Genomic DNA, 21,118 nt, shown 5'->3' with positions numbered 1-21,118 from the left:
AAATGTTTTGGGCCATTAATCTCATTGTCTTTTTTAGAGCAAATCGGTCGCACAAAATTTAAAAGAAAAAGTCGCTAAAATGGGCTTTAAGGGTATAACCCCATTTAAAGTTTTTTATTTTTCCACTGGCATTAGGAGGAGGTTACGTCACAGAGGTCGAATCAAGGTTAACTCGCGTGGTTAGCAAAAATACACAAAAAATAAAATCAGTGCCCTATTCCGACACGAAGCTGGCCAAGAAATGAGTTGCGCATCCGCGCTGTTGGCCTGATATTTGTTGCGGATCGGCTCCTCCTGCGCTGGTTGTTTCTCCTCTACTTCATCCCCTCAGTTTAGGGGTACCCCTTGCCTAGGGACTCGAAACTTTTCTGCAGGGCCCAATCCGCTGGCTAAGCCCTGGTACAAAAATTAAGGGATTTTCCTATGGCGAAAGGTCTCCTCGACCTTTGGCCCTGGCCGTGGGTTGACGCTGCTAATCCAATTTTCTAACCCTTCCTGACCTGGGTAACAAAAAGGTTATTCACTGTGCCCACAAAATGTTTTCCACTCCTCTACTCACTTTCGGTGGAGCTTTTAGCGGCCACTTTACCGAGCGAGCGAACCCCGAGTCACTGGCACTGGTATATATATCTTGCCTCTTACGAGCACTTATTGGCGTCTATACACTCGCGAATGTCGATCAGAAAAGATCTCCACGGAAACGGAAAGAGCTCGTTCAGCCGCAGCGAAAAATCTCCTAATTGGATTTTAAGCTCTTCTTCCCTAGCGCAACTCTGAGCTCGCTGTTATAATTGCCATAACGCGTTTTGGGCAAAATGCAGCTCTTGCATTCGGCACGTGTGCAAGCTTACTTACAGCTTTATAACGTTACCGCACACACAGCTTTACGTTATGTCTAAAAATAACTGAGCTAGGCTTAAAATTCGCATAAAGATTATTTCTTTGCGTTCTTTTACGTAGCTAACAACAATGGAAAACTTGGCTTGGACCTTACGTAAAATGTAGCACTCTTTTAGGCCAACTCTTTTATTCAGTTCTTCAGTCGCCACTACAAAAGCCCCCCGGTAACATCTGGCTAGGGTATACATACCACTGGTACCCTAGACTGATGCCGACTGAAGCCAGATCATTGGCGAATATCTTTCGCGTGATATGTGCCTACGGGTTTTCCTTGCAAGTCTTCTAACTCGTAGTAGGCGCTTCCTAATTTCTTTCGCACTCTTGCTTTCACGAAAGAAGGTCCAAATTTTGCATTATATCCGGTTTGAAAACTACTTTGTTTAAAATTTCTCCTAAACACTTCTTGTCCCACTGCATAAGACACAACTCGAGATCTAAGATTGTATTTCTATTGTTCTCGGAGTGTTTCTCCAGCATTCGCTTACATGCTTTCTCCCGCACAATGTCAAACGAGTCTTGACAACTAAACTTTAAGGATCGATCATCCAAAAGGTTGAGCTTCCTCAGCAAAGAGTATGTGGACCCGGAGTTGACCATATGCTGCCCAAAAACCATGTAATAGGGTGTAGTACCCAGGCTTGAATGCACGGACGATCTTAGTGCGCAACTGATCCTATTTAGGTGTTCGTCCCAGTCCTTTTGGTCAGGCCTCAAATACGCTCTAATTGCAGCGATGACGGACCTGTTAACGCGCTCGGAAGCGTTAGCCTGAGGCGAGTGTACAGCAGTCAGCGTATGCGTAATACGGTACTGTTGCATCAACTTTTGAAATGCATGCGACCGGAATTGAGACCCATTGTCTGAAACAATCGTTTCAGGAGTACCAAACGACATAAATAAGTCTCCTTCGAGATACTTTATAACGACACTGGAGTCGATCTTTCTTACGGGCTTTAGAAAAACGTACTTAGAAAAATGATCAAGCACGATGAAAATACCTATATTTCCACCTCTAGATCGGGGATAAGGTCCGAGAAAATCTATGAATAAGCGTTGGAAAAATCGTTGGCTTTCTGGTGCTTTCCCTAAAGGTGGTCCCAAAACATAATTTGGTGCTTTCGTTGTTTTGCACACCTCACAAGCATTGAAGTAGGCTTTGACATCTGCCACGAGTCCTGGCCAAAAATAATACCGCCTGACTCTCTCAATTGTCTTGTGTATTCCGCCATGAGCAGACAACGAGCTATCGTGAACTCGAGAAAGTATCTCAGGCACCAGTTCCTTAGGCACCCACAGCTTCCAAGCATATTCGTCGTGCACTTGCTCTCCTGTCAAATGCTCTGCCTTTCGATAAACATATCCGCTATCCGCCCTGAGATCAGGAAAATTTGCCTGATTTCCATTCACTTTTTTAACGAGCTGCGTATATTCCTCTGATTTAAAATGATCGGAATTAAGATGCACAAGGAATCCTTCCCGCAAGTCTATTGCCGCTATCACGTCTTCGTTCACCCGAGACAAGGAGTCGGGAACTACGTTAAGCGAACCTTTGCGATGCTCAATCTCAAAATTATACCTTTGCAAGGCCAAAGCCCATCGAGCTATCGAGCTTTAGATCATGATTAGACATTAACCATTTTAATGAAGCATGATCGGTTATTATTTTGAATTTATGTCCTTCAACATAAGCCCTAAAACTCTTAAGAGCTACGATCGCTGCTAGGCATTCTTGCTCAGTGACTGTGTAGTTCCTTTGCGCCTTATTTAATTTCTTCGAAATGAAGGCAATAGGACGCTCGTCTCCTTCTTCAGAAACTTGCACCAACCCAGCTCCTACTCCGGTTTTGCTTGCTCGCAATGTATAACGAAAGGTTTGGAGAAGTCGGGGCTACATAAAACTGGAGCCTCGCTAAGACATTGTTTTAGTTCCTCAAACGATTTTATTGCTGCCTCAGTCAAACTAAATCTTCTTTTTGTAGTCATCAGATCTGTTAACGGTGCAGAAAGAGATGCAAAATTTGGAACGAACTTGCGATACTATCCACACAGACCCATAAAGCTTCGCAAGCTGCGCAAAGTTGTAGGCAATGGGAAATTTCTAATTGCTGCAACCTTATCAGGGTCAGTTCGAATCCCACCATCACCGATTATATGGCCCAAATATCGAACCCTCAGCATGCAGAAGTGTCTTTTGCCAATATTGATCGTCAAACCTGCACGCCTCAAGTGTAACGCAACTTCTCTTAGCACTTCTAAGTGCCTCTCAAAGCTAGATGACACTACCAAGAGATCATCTAGGTAAATGAAAACCTCGTTCCTAAGATGAGCTGGCACTATTTTGTCCATCACCCGAGACATTGTACTAGTAGCATTGCACAGCCCGAACGGCATTACTTTAAACTGATAGAGCGGTCTACCAGGAACAGTGAACGCTGTCTTGTCGCGCGAAGCCACGTCTAAAGGCACTTGCCAATAAGCGTCCTTTATATCAAGACTAGTTATATATTCAGCCTTCGGCAAGCGACTCAAAATGCCACTAATTTGAGGTAAAGGATATGCATCCTTTTCGGTGAAACTGTTCACCTTGCAACAGTCCAAACAAATTCTAACCTTTCCAGGCTTCGTAACCATAACGATTGGAGAAGACCATGCACTGTCGGACTCCTCTATTACCCCAAGCTGCAACATCCTGTCAATTTCGGCATACATTGCCTTTTCTACGGCCGGCGAGACAGGGAAATGGCGTTGCTTAATTGGTTTTGCATTGCCCACGTCAATGGAATGGGATATGAGATTGGTCCTACCGAGTCCTTCCTGACTAAATGATGGAAAACAATTCACAACATTCGCCAACTTGGCTTTATTTATACCGGACAATTGATGCTGGTCAGCTTTGTCCTTGCAGTCAGTCTCCGTTGCGTCTAATTCGGAAATAAACAAATTCCTGGGAAGAAGATGGAAAAGTTTCCAAAAATCTATCCCAAGATACAAATCCTGCTTCAGTGAGGGCACTATGTAAATTTTCAACAGCTTCTTTACGTCGGCGTACTCAACATCCGCCTTGAAATACCCTAGTATCTGCTGTGATCGGCCATCAGCCGTAGTAGCATTGCTGTTAATTTCTTTGTAATCCCCTTTGGTCATTACCTCACGAGCTAAGTTACCTCCGACACAACTTATTGATGCGCCGGAGTCTAACAGGCCATAAACTACTCGACCTAACATTTTAATTGGCAAAAAGGGTCGAGGATCTTTTGATCCTGTCGGTAGAGAGCTTATGTACTCGATGCCAATTCTACATTGTTTAACATTCTGCCAGAACGATTTTATGCTAGTAGAATTGCGAGACCTGTGTTGTTGTACATCCTGTAATTTAAAATTATCTTCCGGTAAAATTATTTCTCTTAAGTCCGAGATTTTGCTATGTAGCAAGGGACTAGCAGGTAGTTGTTGAATGTCAGGGAAAGGAAGTTGAGCAACATTAGCTGCATCTTCTATTCTTCGGTCATCGTGGCTTGGTTTCGGGAGGCACTCGAAGTCTTCTGTCTGAATTGCGACTTCGACATGCCGGCCTTGGAGTTTTTTGAACACTTACTGCAACTTGGCTTGTAAGTATTTGCAGCTCCACAACCGTAGCAAAATACTCTTCTCTCCGAAACGCAATCTTGATATCGGTGTCCTTCTTTGCGGCAATTCCAGCACAACAAGGAAAACGCTTCGACGTCACCATCAGTTTCAGGTTCGGAATCTATCTGAGCCTCATATTCCTGACCAAACTCTGACACTTCCCTTCTAAACGGAGTGCTTCGCGCGTAGCCACTGGACCGCTTAACATCGGCTAAAAAGGCTTCGCGCCTGCGACAAATCTCTCTTAACTCCGAAACTGAATTAATTTGAATATTTAAAATTTGATGTCTAATCTCTGGCCGCAAATTGTTTCTCAGAGCCCGAATTAACTTATTCGATGTCCAGGGATGTTCCAGCTGATCGACTAATGCAGTAATGATATCATAAAAGCAATCGAACGATTCGTTCGGCTTTTGTTTAGTGTTTCTAACTAATTCTTCGATATCGCCATCGTCTCTGCTCTGCCGAAACTGAAGGCGCAAAGCTGAACAGAAACTGTCCCAATTAATTTCTCCATGAGCTTTATGGTATCGCCAGTAAAACTCGTTTGCTTTGCCTTCAAATAGGACACTAGCGTGTTTGCACAGCAAAGAGAAATTGTTGCCTAAAGTCTCCCGAGTCAATGTATCAACTCTATAAATAAAATTGTCTACAGATACTCCTGTGCCCGAAAATTTGATTTTCCATCCGTTCAGGATGTGCACGACTTTATCTGGTCGGTTTACTAAGTCGGAGGAAGTGCTTCTTTGAGAAGCGGAAGAACCAGGAGCCAAGAGGACTTGTCTTGATTCGCTTCTGGATTCATTTCTAGATCCGCCCCTATCATCTTCGTTTCCCAGCGACCGCTGTGAAGAATGCTCACTCTAAGCACTGTCCCTACCTCGACTTAAATTAGCTAACGCCCTGGTGATACAATCTGTTACAGAATTTTGAACTAAATCGGTCATCCTCTCTGAAAGCGTAGCCAGTAATCTTCGCTCCATAGCCAGTAGAGTAATAGCATTAGCCGTCAAAACACTTGAATTGTTAACCCCAGTTGTGTTCGTTTGTGAACTTTGTCCTGAGGTTGAAGCTGTATTATCCAATGCTTGCTGAGAAACTGTATCTAACGGCTGCCGTTTCTTCGAGCCACTTCGGGTTTGCCTGTCAGATCCCTCTATAGGCTTTGAGATAGCTGGTCTACAAGATACTTTGCACACCGGACATTGTGCGCTATCCTTCCAATGAGCTTCTATGCATCGCTTGTGAAACTCGTGTTGGCATGAGGTTACAAAGACCTCGGCTGTGTTTATATCTGCCTTACATATCGGACAATTATAGCTTGGGCTTGATTCAGCCCCCCTTTCTGGAGAGCGGTCTAACCCCATCGTTCCCAAGAAAATCTCAACAATAAAAAAAATACGAATTAAATTCGACAAATGAGATCTTGCTCCGATAGCAGTTAACTTGCTGCAATCGAATTCTCAGAACCCTCTGCTTCTTTGCGATAAATATAGCCGAAATGTTTAAATAAATTAAGCTAAAAAATATAGAAAATTATGAGATAAAATATCGCGATTAAATCAAGAATAAAGTAATCAAATTGTATTTACCGAACTCTAGATGTCACACGTATCGAAGGGTCATTTTATATTGATTTTCTCAGAAGTTGAAAGATTGGAGAAATAAAAGATTTTTGATTAGGTTTAAGGCCTATTCAGAACAAGGGAAGCGATACTTATTTATTTCGAATTCGGACATCGAATAGTTCCGAAACACGTTCGCATGTATTCCAGAATACGATCTAAAAAAATAAAGCTTCAGGAAAAATTTAGAAAGAAAGTTAAAGAAAGCTGTAAAATACTTTTCCAGGATATGGCACGACTCGAAAGAAATGCCAGTATTTTCCATATAGTTAAGTTTAAAGTCGAGACTAGTTTCATGACTTAGTGCTATAAAAATGGGACAGAAAATGAGCTCTTTGTATTGCCTTCTCTGTTTTCCTCAATTTAACGGCACCTTGTCACTTCCTCTCAATGTAGAAAAATCTTTTGTTTCCCTTTAAGTCTGGCCAGTTGGAAATACTAATATTTATCACAACTGTTTTCCAAGACTAATTAAGACAAAACAAAAAAATGTAAACACCAGTTTGAAGAAGTTGAAAGCTAGTTCAAATTAACAAAAATAGAAAGAATTTATTTACCCTTGAGTCTTAATAAAAAAACTATTTTTATTAAAACAAACCAAACAAACTTTAAAATTCTGGACAGTTACAAATACTAATGTTCCAAAGCTGTTATCCCAGAATTAATAAAACGAAATTGTTGTATAAATTACAAGAGAGAGTTAAAGTAGGATGTGTTGAATTTGTCTATCCGCGAGTCTTAATAAAAAATACTTTTTTTACTAAGGCTCCACACGTTTGGGCGCCACTTTTCTTAATAATAATAATGAATTATAACTGTAGCGTGCAACCATATAGTTCGTCGGGGTTGGTGAGGATCTGGGCTGCGGGGGCACGCTTTATTTTCCGGCTCTAGCTCGTCGGCTTTGGGGGTGGAGGTCTTGCTCACCCAGATCTCGGACAACGACTACACATTATTATTACAAAGACTAGAAATTGAGCGTGCTGCGACAAAATTAAAAGCTAGAACAAAACCGGAAGAAATGACAAACAAAATTCACACCACATAAAGAAGACAGAAGAGAAGCGGAAGTAGAGAGAAGAAAAGACAGAGAGAAAATCTATACCTTGCAGAGACACGGATGTTGTTGTGCTCGCTTGTGCCCACCCTACCTGTGATCACCTGCCGCAAGAGCATGGCTCTGGTGATCCCTTTTGAACCCTACGACCGTGGAGTCATCCTGCGAGTCGGTATATACCGGTTTTTTAAGCTAACATGATTTTAAAAGTTAAAACATGTTTAATAAGATAAATTTAAAGCTTAAAGCTAACAAAATAGTTAAATATAAGCTAAAATTAAAATGTATAAAATTAAAGAGGTGCATAGATATATATGTGTTTAAAATTTGTAAACAAAATTCAAAAGAAATAATTTTTCTTCAGAGTTTAAACCAAATTTAAATTGTATGATTAAATGTTCTACTTCATGTTTTTTTCTCTTTTTCTTTTTAGCTTTCAAAATAAATTAACTTCATGTCTCTTAGTTTTAGACTTTTCTTAATTTCAATTGTTGCATTAGCTTTCAAATTAAATCATTTCAAATTGTTTACGTTTCAAGTATTTTTTCATTTTTTTTGCATTTGCATGTTTTCATTCGAATAGCTTTTCCAAGACTTACTCACTTTTCCATCGGCGAAGATCGATCTCCCTCGACGATTTTTCCTGAAAAAGGGGTTAAAGTCCGAATAGCCGGTTCACCCTATTTTTCTTCTACTATTTCCTTGCTAAGCAACAAGAGAACTTAATATGAAGTAAATAAATGAGTATAAATTAAATTAAAAAAAAACTAAATTAATTATAAATTAAATTAAAATATTTTAAATGCAGCATAAATTCATATAATTCGGTTTCATTGAATTCCAGGCTAGTCGCAAGCAGAGTCGAGAGTATAAGACGAACATAAGTTTTCACATTCAAAGGGCAAAGCAAATTAGCAAATGTTTTGGGCCATTAATCTCATTGTCTTTTTTAGAGCAAATCGGTCGCACAAAATTTAAAAGAAAAAGTCGCCAAAATGGGCTTTAAGGGTATAACCCCATTTAAAGTTTTTTATTTTTCCACTGGCATTAGGAGGAGGTTACGTCACAGAGGTCGAATCAAGGTTAACTCGCGTGGTTAGCAAAAATACACAAAAAATAAAATCAGTGCCCTATTCCGACACGAAGCTGGCCAAGAAATGAGTTGCGCATCCGCGCTGTTGGCCTGATATTTGTTGCGGATCGGCTCCTCCTGCGCTGGTTGTTTCTCCTCTACTTCATCCCCTCAGTTTAGGGGTACCCCTTGCCTAGGGACTCGAAACTTTTCTGCAGGGCCCAATCCGCTGGCTGAGCCCTGCACTATGTGGAATTTGACCCGTTTTCGTGGCCAAAATTAAAATTTTTGAAATTATTAACATTTTTCACTGCAGGTTTCTTGTATAATTATGGTTATGACTATAGGAAGCTATTTTAGAAAAGTGGGCGTGTCAACGCCCCCTCTCCGCCCACAGAAATCGAAAAAAAATCAAATATTTAAAGCAATTTTCAAGTTAGAGAACACAATTTTGGAACACAGGATGAATTTCTTATTTTAAATGTGTCCTGTAAATTTGGTTCAGATCGGATAATAAATGTAGAAGTTATTTAAGAATATCATTATTTTTGGTTTTATTATTCTACATATTAATTATTAACTTCATCATTGTCATCAATTTCATTATTATTATAAAAAAATATGTATTGTCGTCTTCCCTAACGTCGATATCAGTTTTAACGGTTAAGAAAACCTTATATTCTGCGGAGTTTGATTGTTCCACAATATATTTCCGGAGAAGTTGAACCTCCCTTGCTTACGCCACACTACTAGCAGTTAAGCATTTCTGACCAAGATGTTGCTTCCTAATAATTCAAATTACGCAAAAGACCGCAAAAAACGCACAATGAGCCTATATATTTTGATTTAGAATTGACAAACCTACAACATGTATATGGACACTCGCTGATACAATTTGAACCTTTTTTTAAAACCCTTTGGAAAGTTCAACTTTATTTCCAAGTGACAAATGGACACCACTTTCTAAATGTACAAATTTTTAGAAAAGTACGAACGCAACACGCAACATATTAGTATCAACACATAGTAATAACCTGAAGAATTAATATTCAGTTTGAATTAGGTTATTTAATGATTTTATGTCAGAGAAATGCCAATTTGAAACTGCACCGCAAAGTCAACTTATAAGACAGCCCGTGGTGTTCGCTTGCAACAGCTGACTTTAACAGCTGTTATTTTAACATTGAACTGTTAAGTTAACATTTTGGGTATGTAACATAGCAGTTTGATCAATTCATAACATGGTATCATTGAAAATACGCAAATTTGGATACTTGCGAAAAATGAGTTTTGGCCACGAAAACGGGTCAAATTCCACATAGTGCACTACACAGAATAACACAGTATTAACTGACAAAAACCTGCAAAAGGTGGTAACTGCAGAAACCCTTCAGTTAATGAATTTAATAATTTAATAATTGCCAAACTAATATCTTTGCATATTTTTAAATTTTCCCAAAAGACAAATTGCGAATCAGATGATGATGTTATGTTGCCAGTAGAGTTTGATTCAATTATATATCAACCTGGCATTGAAAAGAAAGAAATTCAGAAGCAAGAGTATTCTGTATCATATTCAGAAATTGTCCAAGACAATGAGAGGTACTTTGACAAAAATATGGATAATTTTTTAAGCAATATTGTACCCATTGAATTAACCTCGAGTAGATATTTTTTTTTTGGATACATTGCAAAGGCATCTAGTTGTGATAATTGCAGATCGTTACTGAGCTTTTTATACATGAAAAAAACTACTAGAGCGACTCGGACTTTGGAAAATTAAAAGCACCATCTGATATATTTATTGATGTCTGCAAAATCCATATAAAGGTTTTTGAAAATATTTTCAAAAATAATAAACAACAAATTAATATCAGAAAATTTATTGTGGAACAGTGCATTAAATGCACAAATGAAAGTATTGATTACTCATTATGGTTCGATATATATGAATAATGAATGTTATGTGCATAAGATAGATCTCTTAAATAAACTTGTAAAAGTTTTACTTTTTAAGCATTGGAAATGGACTGTGATAGCTGATAAGCAGAAGAAGCATGCTAAGCTCAGTATTTTATGTCATACATAATAAACGGCAACGATTTTGATGATTTGATAATGAATGTGGACTGGGCCTATTGGGGATACCACAATAAATAAAACGCGCCAGAAAGTTTACCTCTATGGTGGTGTGGAAACGATTTAAACCAATATTTATTATGAACTTAATATTTTCTTATTATTTTTAATATTATTATTGTGACATAAAAACGTATAGGTTTTAAATTAAATATTAGAATTAAACAAAGTATTTTTATTTTTTGCATTACTTATAAAAATAAAGAAAAAAAAAGATCATTATAAAGGGACTCAAGCACTTTAAAAATGTAAACAAACTAAAATCAAAACAAACAAACACATCGATATGCACATGTATACATCAGCTGTTTTTGCTGCCGTTCTCGTCCCCCTCTCTACCTAACAAGCGGTCAGCAGCCCAAAATATAAAATTAAAATTTTTCATCGTTGCTCATGCGAACAGAAGCCCACACATATTCCCGCACACATACCACTTGCTTTTCCTGTGTTTACTCATACATGCAAACGCATTCTATTTTTAGATCTTTGCGCTCTCAACTTTGTGAGAACAGGGAGAGCGCCATTGTCGTTTGAATCAAACAATTAGCCCTATATTGCAAAACGAATGTATGGTCGTGAGGCATCTTGTAAATTGTAGAGTCTTTGGTTTGGGGGTGGTAGTAGATGTTATATTGTCAATTTTTATATACTTACACAAGTCTGTAATAATTGAGTTTTTATATTCTGTTCCCATGTCCGTAATGAACGTCTTTTTTGGACCGTACTTCAGAATAAATTCTGCAAGAATAGCTTTAGCTACTGTTTTGGCATTTTTATTTGGTGTAGATATGACTACTAAATATTTAGTCAAATCGTATATGAGTGTTACTGCGTATTCGTTGCCATTGTTCTATTTTGGTAGTGGGCCAATTGTATCCACAATTACCGAATCGGAAGCTCTTTGTGGAGTTTCGGTTATGGTTAATGGTGTCTAAGTATGTTTAGTCATTTCAGACTTTTGGTATTTAGGACTTGATATTATCATCATAATAATCATACCTACGCACCACCGTGTTTCATTAACTAAATATAACTGTTAAAGGTGTTTAATGTAACATAATGCATTTCGTTTCGATAGCTTGCGCGCTTGCCCCACTCCGCATTTTACACAATCGGATCAGAATGGAGCAGATATAGATATTTTTTAACATAATCAAAGAATACTTCAGTAACAAGGGCTGCGTCAGTTTAACAAAAAAATTGAATATGCTTTAAAAAAAGCGGCACAAGATCGTTGCCCGACATAATAATGAGTTGATCCGGCTAGGATCTCTATCGCCTAGTCTCTTAAGAGTTCACAATGATCAGGGGAGAAACAACTAGCAGTTAAAAGTTCTTGGATGAGATTCCGTTAACATAATAATATTCCTTACTCGGTTAACGGGTTTTGGGATTATTATATACAGACTTGTGTAAGCATTTTATGTTTATGTTTAGATATATTTACGTAAATATATATACATAAGTGTGTGCGTTTACTTTAAGTATTTTTTTGTTCGTTGAACTTTTTACTAAGAACTAACTTGTATTTTCCATTACATTATGTCAACTAAACTAATTTCTATGTTTGAGTTTCTTATCAATTCTTTTGCTTAACTCTTACGTTGTTTAGTTTTGTTTTCGCTTTGTTTGCTAAAAAAACTCAACAGTTTAATGGCCACAATATTCAATAAATACCGATGTTGCTGCTGCTGCTGCTGCTGCTGCTGTTGCTGTTGCTGTTGCTGTTGTTGTTGCTGTTGCTGTTTCTGTTGCTTTTGCTGTTGCTGTTGCTGCTGTTGCTGCTGTTGCTGCTGTTGCTGCTGTTGCTGTTGCATTTCATTAACTGCTACATCTGAGCTAGGTGTTTTTGATGTGGCGAATGGTTCATAGTTCAGGTGTCAGGAGCGAGCTTAGTAGTTGTTGTGTCAGTGACATGTTGCTCAGTATTCAGTTTTGCGGCTTTTGGTTACAGTTTCTGGTTAGTTTCAGATGGTTGCACATACAGAAACACAGACACAAACTCTGTTTTTAGCCTGGCTAGCTATGATGCAGCTGCTGCTCGGGTACCGAGCTCGTCTATGGCAGGCGTGGATGGATTCATGGCGGATGGAGGAGATGGTTGGTTGGAGAGTTTAATGATGTCAAAAAATTTTACAAGGGCGCCACTTTGAGTTGGCCTGCTTTGTTTGTTTCGATATGTTTTTCCTTTCCCTTAAGACATTCCACGGTAAAATCGTATTCCTCTAAGCCAAGTCTCATTTTGGTTAATTTTGAACTTGGGTTAGCCATTGAAAATAGATATGCTAGTGGTATATTTTTACTGTTAAGTGTTTTCCGTAGATATATGGTCTAAAGCGTTTAATTGCCCAATGTATAGCTGCTAGTTCCTGCTTTGTCGTGTTTTTATTACTTTCTTCCTTTGTGAATTAACGTGATGAGTATGCTACTGGTAGATGCGTTCCATTTTGTTCCTGTGTTAGGACGGCTCCGCATGCTTGTTTAATTGCATCCGCTATCAAAAATTCTTTATTAAAATTGGGGTACTGTAATAATGTTGGCTTCATCAGTTGTGTTTTTAGATACTCGAAGTTTCTATTCCGAATATGTGCATATATTTTTTGCATAATTCATTAAGTATTGCTTTAAATTGTCTGTATTCTTTTCATCTTTATTTGTTTTTACTAATGCGTAGTTATCTAATGGTTCAATTTTTATTTCGTTTAGGTTAATAATCTCGTTTTTGTTTGTTGTGTTTAAAATTCTGCAATGGAGTTTCCAATGAATACTCCGTTTTTGATTTCTTGGTTTGGTATAAATATAAACATACCTGGTTGCTGACGACTTCGGACCTTGCAGGTAGAATTGTCAAATTATTTTCGAGTGTATGGCATATTGGAATATTAATAGGGTTATAGAGCCAATCATTTTCTGTTTTTAAATATATTGGACAATTGTATTCTTTTTATAAAATCTATACATATAATTCCAACACATGGAATAGGAAATTTTGTTGCTAATAAAATTATGCGGTATAGCATAGTTGCGTGAAAGAAGTTCTATTGATACTAATCCTTTTGAACTGGTTGTTCCTTCACCAACACCTGATATTTGGGTAATTTTGTTATAGTCAACATTGTTAAATGAGTCTTAAGTTTCTTTTATTAAAGTGATTTCTGCACCAGTATCAACTAGTAATGTATATAATTTATTTGTGTGTTCGTTGTTATTTTTGTTTCCGCTACGGTTATTTCCTCTATAACTTCCACGACCTCTATTATTAAAGTAGTAACCATTGTCTCGGTACTGACCGTTGTATTGGTAGTTACCTCGGTAATTATTGCTTCGGTTGGGTTGTTGGCCTCTGGTATACAATATTGAGTTTTGGTTACCTGTCATTTCAGTGCTACATTTTATGTACTTTGTGACGGCTTCATTCATGGTAGTAAAATGACCAGATTCTAGAATTGGTTTAAGTCTGCCATGTTCACAATTTTTTACCATTGTTGAGATGGTTCTTTTGTGCTAAATTTATCACCATATTGAGCTGATAACCCTTCGTAAATGTATGATGCCTCTAGTAACTTCCGGAGGTTATCAATTTCATTGGTGAATTTTCAGCAGTTTTTCCTTTCTTCGTTGTTTAAGCCATTTTAGCCTTTATTACGTCAGATGTTTCACCGACAATAGTGTCTTGCAGTATTTTTATGATAGCCTTTATTGAACTTTCATTTTGAACTTTGTATAAAGTGGGTGCTATTGTTTTGATTTAATGACTTCAACAGCAAAATCTTCGAATGTGCCTTTAGTTAAGTCCACCAACTTTTAAGCTGTTACAAATCTTTGAAGGATTATCTTTTGTCCGTTAAATTGTTTGTTTTATTGATATTAGGTTAGGTTAGGTTAGGTTAAACCGTACCCTCCTGAGATGGCCTTATTTATCCGGATGTTGTTTTTCTCATGGTCCTGGAAAATTTTACGCGGTGTTGAACTTCTTTAGGATCGCGGCAGTTTTTGCGAAGGCAAGTAGTTCACCTGGCCAGCTCTTGGAGGCATCTACTTGTGATGCCAGTACTGGGGCACCAAAGTGCTTTACTTTTGCGTACATTAGGTCTGGGCACTTACGGTTGCCTCAGATTCATCGCATTTCCTGCAGTTACCGTTGTTGGTGGTGCCCAGCTTGACTCCATGCATGTCCCATAAGCATTCCCACTAGTTGCCTGCAGTCTTTTCGGGATAGATGTAGTACATAGTGGCTGAGTTTGTTATTGGGCTCTTTGCACATGATTTTAGACGTTTTGCAAGTCGCGGAAATTCCTCTCCACCTGCTTTTTGCTAGTACGTCCGCCCGCCTCTCTAACTCGCTTTGGAGCAGTCTTAGAGAGACTGGGACGTTTTCTGTTCTATCGATGCCACTCCGACTCCTTCCTTTGCAAGTTCGTTAGCGATTTCGTTTCCCTCTATCCCCTGGTGTCTGGGAACCCAGTAGATCCGCACTGAAGTTGTCGTGCTCAGAGCGTCCCTGCTTGCTAGTACATTTTTGGAATTGAACGCTGAGGATTGGATGGATCTAGTCCCCGCCTGACTTTCTACGAACAAGTTTACCGCCTCATATGGGCGGGCTATTTCCTGCGCAAGCTCTGCTGCCTTCCTGATGGCGAAGACTTCCGCCTGGAATATGCTGCAATGACATGGTAGCTTATACGACAGCCTCATCTCGAGGCCTGTACAGTATATGCCCGCTCCAACTCCTCCTTCCACCTTGGAGCCGTCAGTGTATATATTGATGTATCGAGCATGGTCCTGAAATGTAGATGTTTTCACATCCGGGCAAGTACTAGGCGTCATGTAGTCAGATACTCTGCTCAGGGTTCCACCAATTGAACAGTGCCCGTATCCTTTTGTCGTGCAGCCTTTTCCGCAGTCAGTTGCGTGTGGATGTCCATGGGATCAATTCCAATTCTTGTCTCTAGAGCTTTTGTGGGAGTTGACCTTAGCGCCCCAGATATGCAGACCAGTGCCTGCCTCTGGGTTCTCCCCATAATCTTTTTATAGGTCCTCTTTTCCATGGCTTGCCACCACACTAAGACCCCGTATAGAAAAGTCGGACGCACCACCGATATGTAGACTCAGTGCATCAGAGCGGGTGAGATGCTTCATGTGCTGCTGAGCATCTTCTTTCCTTTTTCACCATCTCTAGTACATTGGGTTTCCATGCCAGCTTGCTGTCCAGTACAGTGCCCAGGTATTTGACTTATGTTTTCGGGGTCAGCCTGGTTGTATTTATTTTTGGGGGATCCATAGCGGTACTTTGAATCTCTTAGTAAAGAGAATGAGGTCCGTTTTATCCGCATTGATACTGAGTCCTACGTTGTCCGTCCAGTCAAATATCTCTCTGAGTGTTGATTCCATGATCGAGCTAAGGGTCGATCGACATACTTCCGTGATAAATTTGCTAATGTGGTCAGCATAGGCTGTAATCTTTTGGGGCCTTCCTCTCGAACCTTCTGATTTGGTCGTCGACCACTAGATTCCATAGGAGAGGCGATAGGACTCCACCTTGCGGCGTGCCTCTGTGCGCTCCATTCACCATGGAAGCGGTGCCCCAATCCGATTGTACCTGTCGGCAACTTAATAGATTTCCAATTCAAAAGTTGATGGTGGCGTGTGTGGGTCGCTCCTAGGCGCTCCATTATTGCGTTGTGCTTACATTATTGAATGCCCCGGTTATGTCTACATAGACTCCGAGCGCATATTCCTTGTTGTGCAGGGCCCTCTCAACGGTGGCTACTTTCCTTTTGTGTATGCGTGCTGGTTGGTTGACAGAAATCTGCCCTCATCGTTTCTGATGTATTGGTCCAGGAGCTTTTCTAGCGTCTTGAGTAGAAAGGAGGTGAAACTTATCGGCCTGCAGTCCTTGGGACTGACGTGACAGCTCTTTTCTGCTTTGGGCAAGAAGACAATCCTCGAGGTCCTCCATTGGATTGGGATATAGCCTGTACAATGACAGGCTGTGTACATTGCGTATAGCCATGGAGTGATGACTTCTTTGGTCGCCTGCAGCATGGCTGGAAATATTCCATCTAATCCTGATGCTTTTATCCCCGCGAAGGAATCTATAGCCCAGTGAATTCTTTTAAAGGATATGAGATCATTTGGGAGATGCTCTTCCCTGGTTGCTAGTACCTATTGCTCGTTAGTATCGGTGATCTCTGTGCAACCTGGGAAGTGCGCATGCATTAGTGTTGTTACGGCCTCTTCGCTGCTGGTGGGTTGCTTTGAAAGCATCTTCCGTAGTCTAGCCGTTTCTGGCCGTCTCTATGTTGGAAAAGAATTTTCTCCAAGAACTTCTTTGTGCCCTGCGTATTTCCTTCTTGTTGTTCTTTAGCAGGATTTTGTATTCTTCGTTGATTATATCATCCTTTGCCTGCTTGGCGAGTTTGAAGAATTCTCTGAGGTTAACACGTTGGAGCGAGAGTTCCTTGTTCCACCAGGGTTATCTGGTCCTTTTCTTGTTTCTTGAAATCGGGCATGATGCGTGATATACGCCTAGTAATTCCTTTGAGTGGGTCTCTAAGAACTTTTTTATGTCTTCATTGGATTTTACTGTACCGGACTAGTCGCGAGTTTACGAGAGATTTTATCTTGAAACTTTCCCCAGTTAGTGTTCCGGGGGTTTCTAAAGACTCTTTGTTTTAGAGAGTGATCGAATTCGCATTGGAACTATATGTACCTGTGGTCTGAGAAGGATGGTCTTTCCATGACCTTCCAGTCTTATACTATTGTACTTTGTTCCGCTACGAGTGTTATATCTAGCACGTTGGACGAGGTGGGGCCTACGATGGTGTGTTCGTCCCCCACGCTTGCTATATATAAATTGGTAGAAAGAATAAAGTCTTAAAGTGACTCACCTCTGTCGTTTATGTCGGGGCTTCCCCATACGCTGTGGTGCGAATTGGCTTCTGCACCTACGATCAGTTACTGGTTCTTTGAGCCGAGTTCTACCAGACTCCTGACTTCTTCTGGTGGAGCTGGCCCACCATGTGCCATGTAGCAGGAAGCTACTAGTAGGCGCTTTTTCTTGCTTTCTAGCAACACCACAGTCAGGTCGTCCGAGCTGTAATGAGACATAAGGTTAGCTTGAAGACCTTTCCGTACGAATACGGTGTCTCTGTTTCTGCTTACTGATGGTGTGTAGAACGCGATGTAGTTTGAGGATTTTAGTCCAGCGACGGCATTGCCCGAGGTAATCCATGCCTCTTGGACAAGAGCTACATCGGCGGACCCTTGCTCCATGGCAATAAGGAGTTCCGCCAACGCTACCTTGCTCTTATGGAGATTTAGCTGCAGCACCCTTAGGGACATGAGTACTGGGCTCAACTCCACTCGACGGCTTGACTACTATCGTCTGGTCACCGTCTTCCTCCTCTTCAAACTTATCCAGCGTTAGTTTCTGGTCGGTGTCAACAAGGGTTTCGGATCTAGGTCCTTCTCCACCTCGCCTGCCTTCAGGGTGTGGTCATACTTATCCCCGGGATGGCGCTTTTTGGGACGCAGGTAGACGCTACCCATGCCTCACGCCATCTTCCCGTATCTGGGATACAGGGTGTCCTCTGCCTTTTTGTTAATCTGGAGGACTGCGCATTGGCCCCCCTCTTTGGGTAACGGGCTCGTAAAGTGAGGTACGTTCCAGTTGGGATGTCGGGATTCAGCAGCAGCTTCAGCGCTCGGTCCCCTTGGATAGCAATGGGAAGAGTACCTTCGCTTTTGGGATGGATGAGATTAGTTCCCTGTTCACCACCTCCAGCTTTGTCCCGTCTCACAATGGTTTCATCCGGCCGACCGTTTGCGTCAGCCAATTCCTCGTCGGGTCATCCATAAACTTCAGGATTTTGACCACATTTAGCCACCCGACACCATCGAATGTGGGCATGGACCGTACAGGGCCTTCATCCATCCGTGTCACTAATGACACAACGAGCCGCGCATGCACCGTCCTCCACCGCATCTCGGTTATCTTGCCATCTTCATCGCTCCTGTCAATGAGTGCCACGATCAAATGTCGTTTGGTCACTTCACTGGTCTTCGCGATTTTTATTCAATTTTGGGTTTTCGCCTTCAAGGGGGGGCCTGCTTTCTTGAGCACGCGTTGCCGCTTGCTTACCGCAGTGACATTTATGGCACTCTAGGCAGATCGTTGCCGCTTGGTGGCAAGCATTTCCTCCACCTTGTCGGCGAAACCGGTCATTGATGCCATGTTAGGAAGCTTGGTAAAGTGCAGTGATCGGCCTAGTTGAGCTTTACCTTCTCCTCTTCGGATAGGGCAGCTTTTGTCCGGAGCCGGCTCTGGATTCGAAGGGCAGCTTTATGCTGCGCCTTAGCCTTCTTCCCCTCGCTTGAACGCTTCGGCCCATCCCTGTGCGGGGAGCTGGTGTCTGGTTCTGGAGAGCGAAGAAGGCTTTCTTTCTCCTCTTTCGAAAGCAGAACGTTCTCCACGTCCGAGTATAGACAACGGCACCCGTGCAGCTTAGCCTTCGTTTAGTCGTTATTTTGGCAGTAGCGTTACAACTGACTTGACCTGCTCCCGTCAAATCAGAGGTGTGATGGCCGGCGACACACAGAGAGTATTTTTCCAACAATGGTTAGTGATTCATTTCCTCCGGCTTTTAAGCGGGAGGAATTAAATTGAAGCCTTATCTAGACACTGCATTACCCCGGACAGAGCATGCGCCACTGCATTACTATTGTACGGGGTAATACATTGCCCATTGACCAGTCGGCTCCCTCGTGGAGGGTTGAGCTGGAGGATTTTTGCCAGCCATTTATTCATATTAAGTTCGATCGTTATTTGGTCAAAAACTTAGATAGTCGATACCAATGGGCTTTGTCTAGCCGGTCTCTCTGGTTATATTTTAGTGTACGCGCTGTATTGAAGCGGTGTTCTAATATTTCAGTATGTTTAGCTATAGTGATTTGTTGTACTGGACTATTTCTTCTTAATGACCTATAGGATTTGTCAAAATCATTATTTAAGTTGTTTAACTCCTTGTTTAACTCAATCCATTGAATTATTTAATGAAATGGAATTTATGGAAATTATTATATTAGAAAAATAAAAAAAATAAACAGAATAGTAAAAATGTGGAAATTTTAGCTTTTTTATCTGTATTATTAATTTATTGTATTATTTTTATTTTTAACAATAAATATTAAATAAATGTTATTAGCAAATATATGAATATATATGTTTTTTTTTTTTAATTTTGTCTAAGCCATTGGCATGCCTATGATATCTCTTTTTAAGTCTTTTATTGTGCAATTTGTAAATTTTTATAAATGCATTTACCAACATAATAATTACGACTATCGACAACAATATTATTATCATGTCTGTATAAATTTTTTCTGATTCTATTTTATTAACGACGTTTGCCGTTGAATCGACAACTTTGGTATCACTAAACCCATTTTGGGTGTTTATTTCAAATTTTTTTTTAATTTTATATATGGTTTTATATATAATATATGGTTATAGTATAAAGCCTAACAGTGGTTAGTGTTTTTCAAGCAGCGCTTTCGCGCATCGGCTTGAGTTAGAGGTTAATTATAATTAATGGAAACTCAGGCATTGGCATAAATGCAGCTCTTGTTGCGTTACTTTGCTCGTTTCCAAAGTTGTCCCTCGATGACGTCCATGTTCGTTTGGTGTGCCTCCTTCTTCCATCGGCTGGACACACCTCTCGAGCTTCTTTTAAGCTCGGTGCATCCCTTCGCTCAACAGGAGCAGATACCTCCCACGATGGTGCAGAGGACGGATTGGCTTCCGCACTCATATATCTCCCGCGCTGGTGTAGTCGGCGGTTTGCTTTACTTATGTTATCCTCACGGGTGTAAAAGGATTTGCCATGCCTTCCACACTTGTTGATTTTCTGCTCCTGCTGTCGGGGGCCTATGGGCTCATGCGGTACCGGTTTTTCATTTTTTCCCACAGGTACTCATAATGAGCCCCCTTTTTTATTATTATGTTGTTTTCGAATCATTTTTATTTTTTATTTTTTTTTGCGGCCATTTAGTTTTATTTAGTTGAATGTAACTTAGTCACGGTCGCCATCTAGTTTATTTAATTTGATTCAATTTTCCACACACACAGTGGGTGTGTGTGTTATTAGTTTTATTTAATAATGTTGGAAGCAGTGGTGCCGCTTTCATAGTTAAATCATTTCTGCGCTGCCAAGAACGTCGGCAGCGGAGCGGTTGCCTTATGTATATCTAGTATATCCTCCTGGTTGCTGACAGTGGGTAGCTCAAGAGAGTTGGATGTAGATGCTAGTGTATGCCTAAGTCGAATCGTGGAAATATAGACTTCTGCATTTATTGTCGTCAAGACAGGGCTCGGATGATCGTGTTACGGTCAGCTCGAACCATGAGTTTATGTAAACATTGCAACAAAGTGTTACAGTGTGTGTCCCTTATGTACTTCTGGTACAGTGGGCATTAGTTATTCATGTACATACTACAACCTTCTCCGTTAAAAAGTTGATTGCGCCATCGCGACAGCTGAACGCTCTTAGCTTGCACACTCCCACACTCTCCTGATCCTGCTCCGCTGCACTTATATTCGTGATCCTCTTATCCATCACTCTCTCTTTTTATCTTCAATCTTTAAAGTATAGTGGCTAGTCCCAGTATGATTGCTTAAATTGTCTGCTTTGCCAAAAC

At 40.5% G+C, this 21,118-nt stretch overlaps 1 protein-coding gene and 1 pseudogene across 1 annotated transcript; both read right to left on the bottom strand.

Annotated features, from left to right (window-relative positions):
- Positions 1-14,776: 14,776 nt before the first annotated feature.
- On the bottom strand, positions 14,777-15,247 carry LOC147644478 (uncharacterized). The gene has a single exon (XM_086827417.1). It carries the CDS (start codon positions 15,245-15,247, stop codon positions 14,777-14,779), a length of 471 nt encoding a protein of 156 aa, XP_086683543.1.
- Positions 15,248-17,729: 2,482 nt separating this feature from the next.
- LOC147644477 (uncharacterized) lies at positions 17,730-20,232 on the bottom strand (annotated as a pseudogene).
- Between the last annotated feature and the right edge of the window lie 886 nt (positions 20,233-21,118).

The sequence above is a fragment of the Drosophila serrata genome, unplaced genomic scaffold, assembly GCF_035046125.1.
Source record: "Drosophila serrata isolate PLE 108 unplaced genomic scaffold, ASM3504612v1 contig_168, whole genome shotgun sequence".
Classification (NCBI taxonomy): Eukaryota; Metazoa; Arthropoda; class Insecta; order Diptera; family Drosophilidae; genus Drosophila; species Drosophila serrata.
This window is presented reverse-complemented; position numbering and strand designations above follow the sequence as displayed.

Bases quoted from the DNA above. Each gene is read 5' to 3' on its own strand.
- LOC147644478 (XM_086827417.1), bottom strand. From the start codon at position 15,247: ATGACGCCTAGTACTTGCCCGGATGTGAAAACATCTACATTTCAGGAC.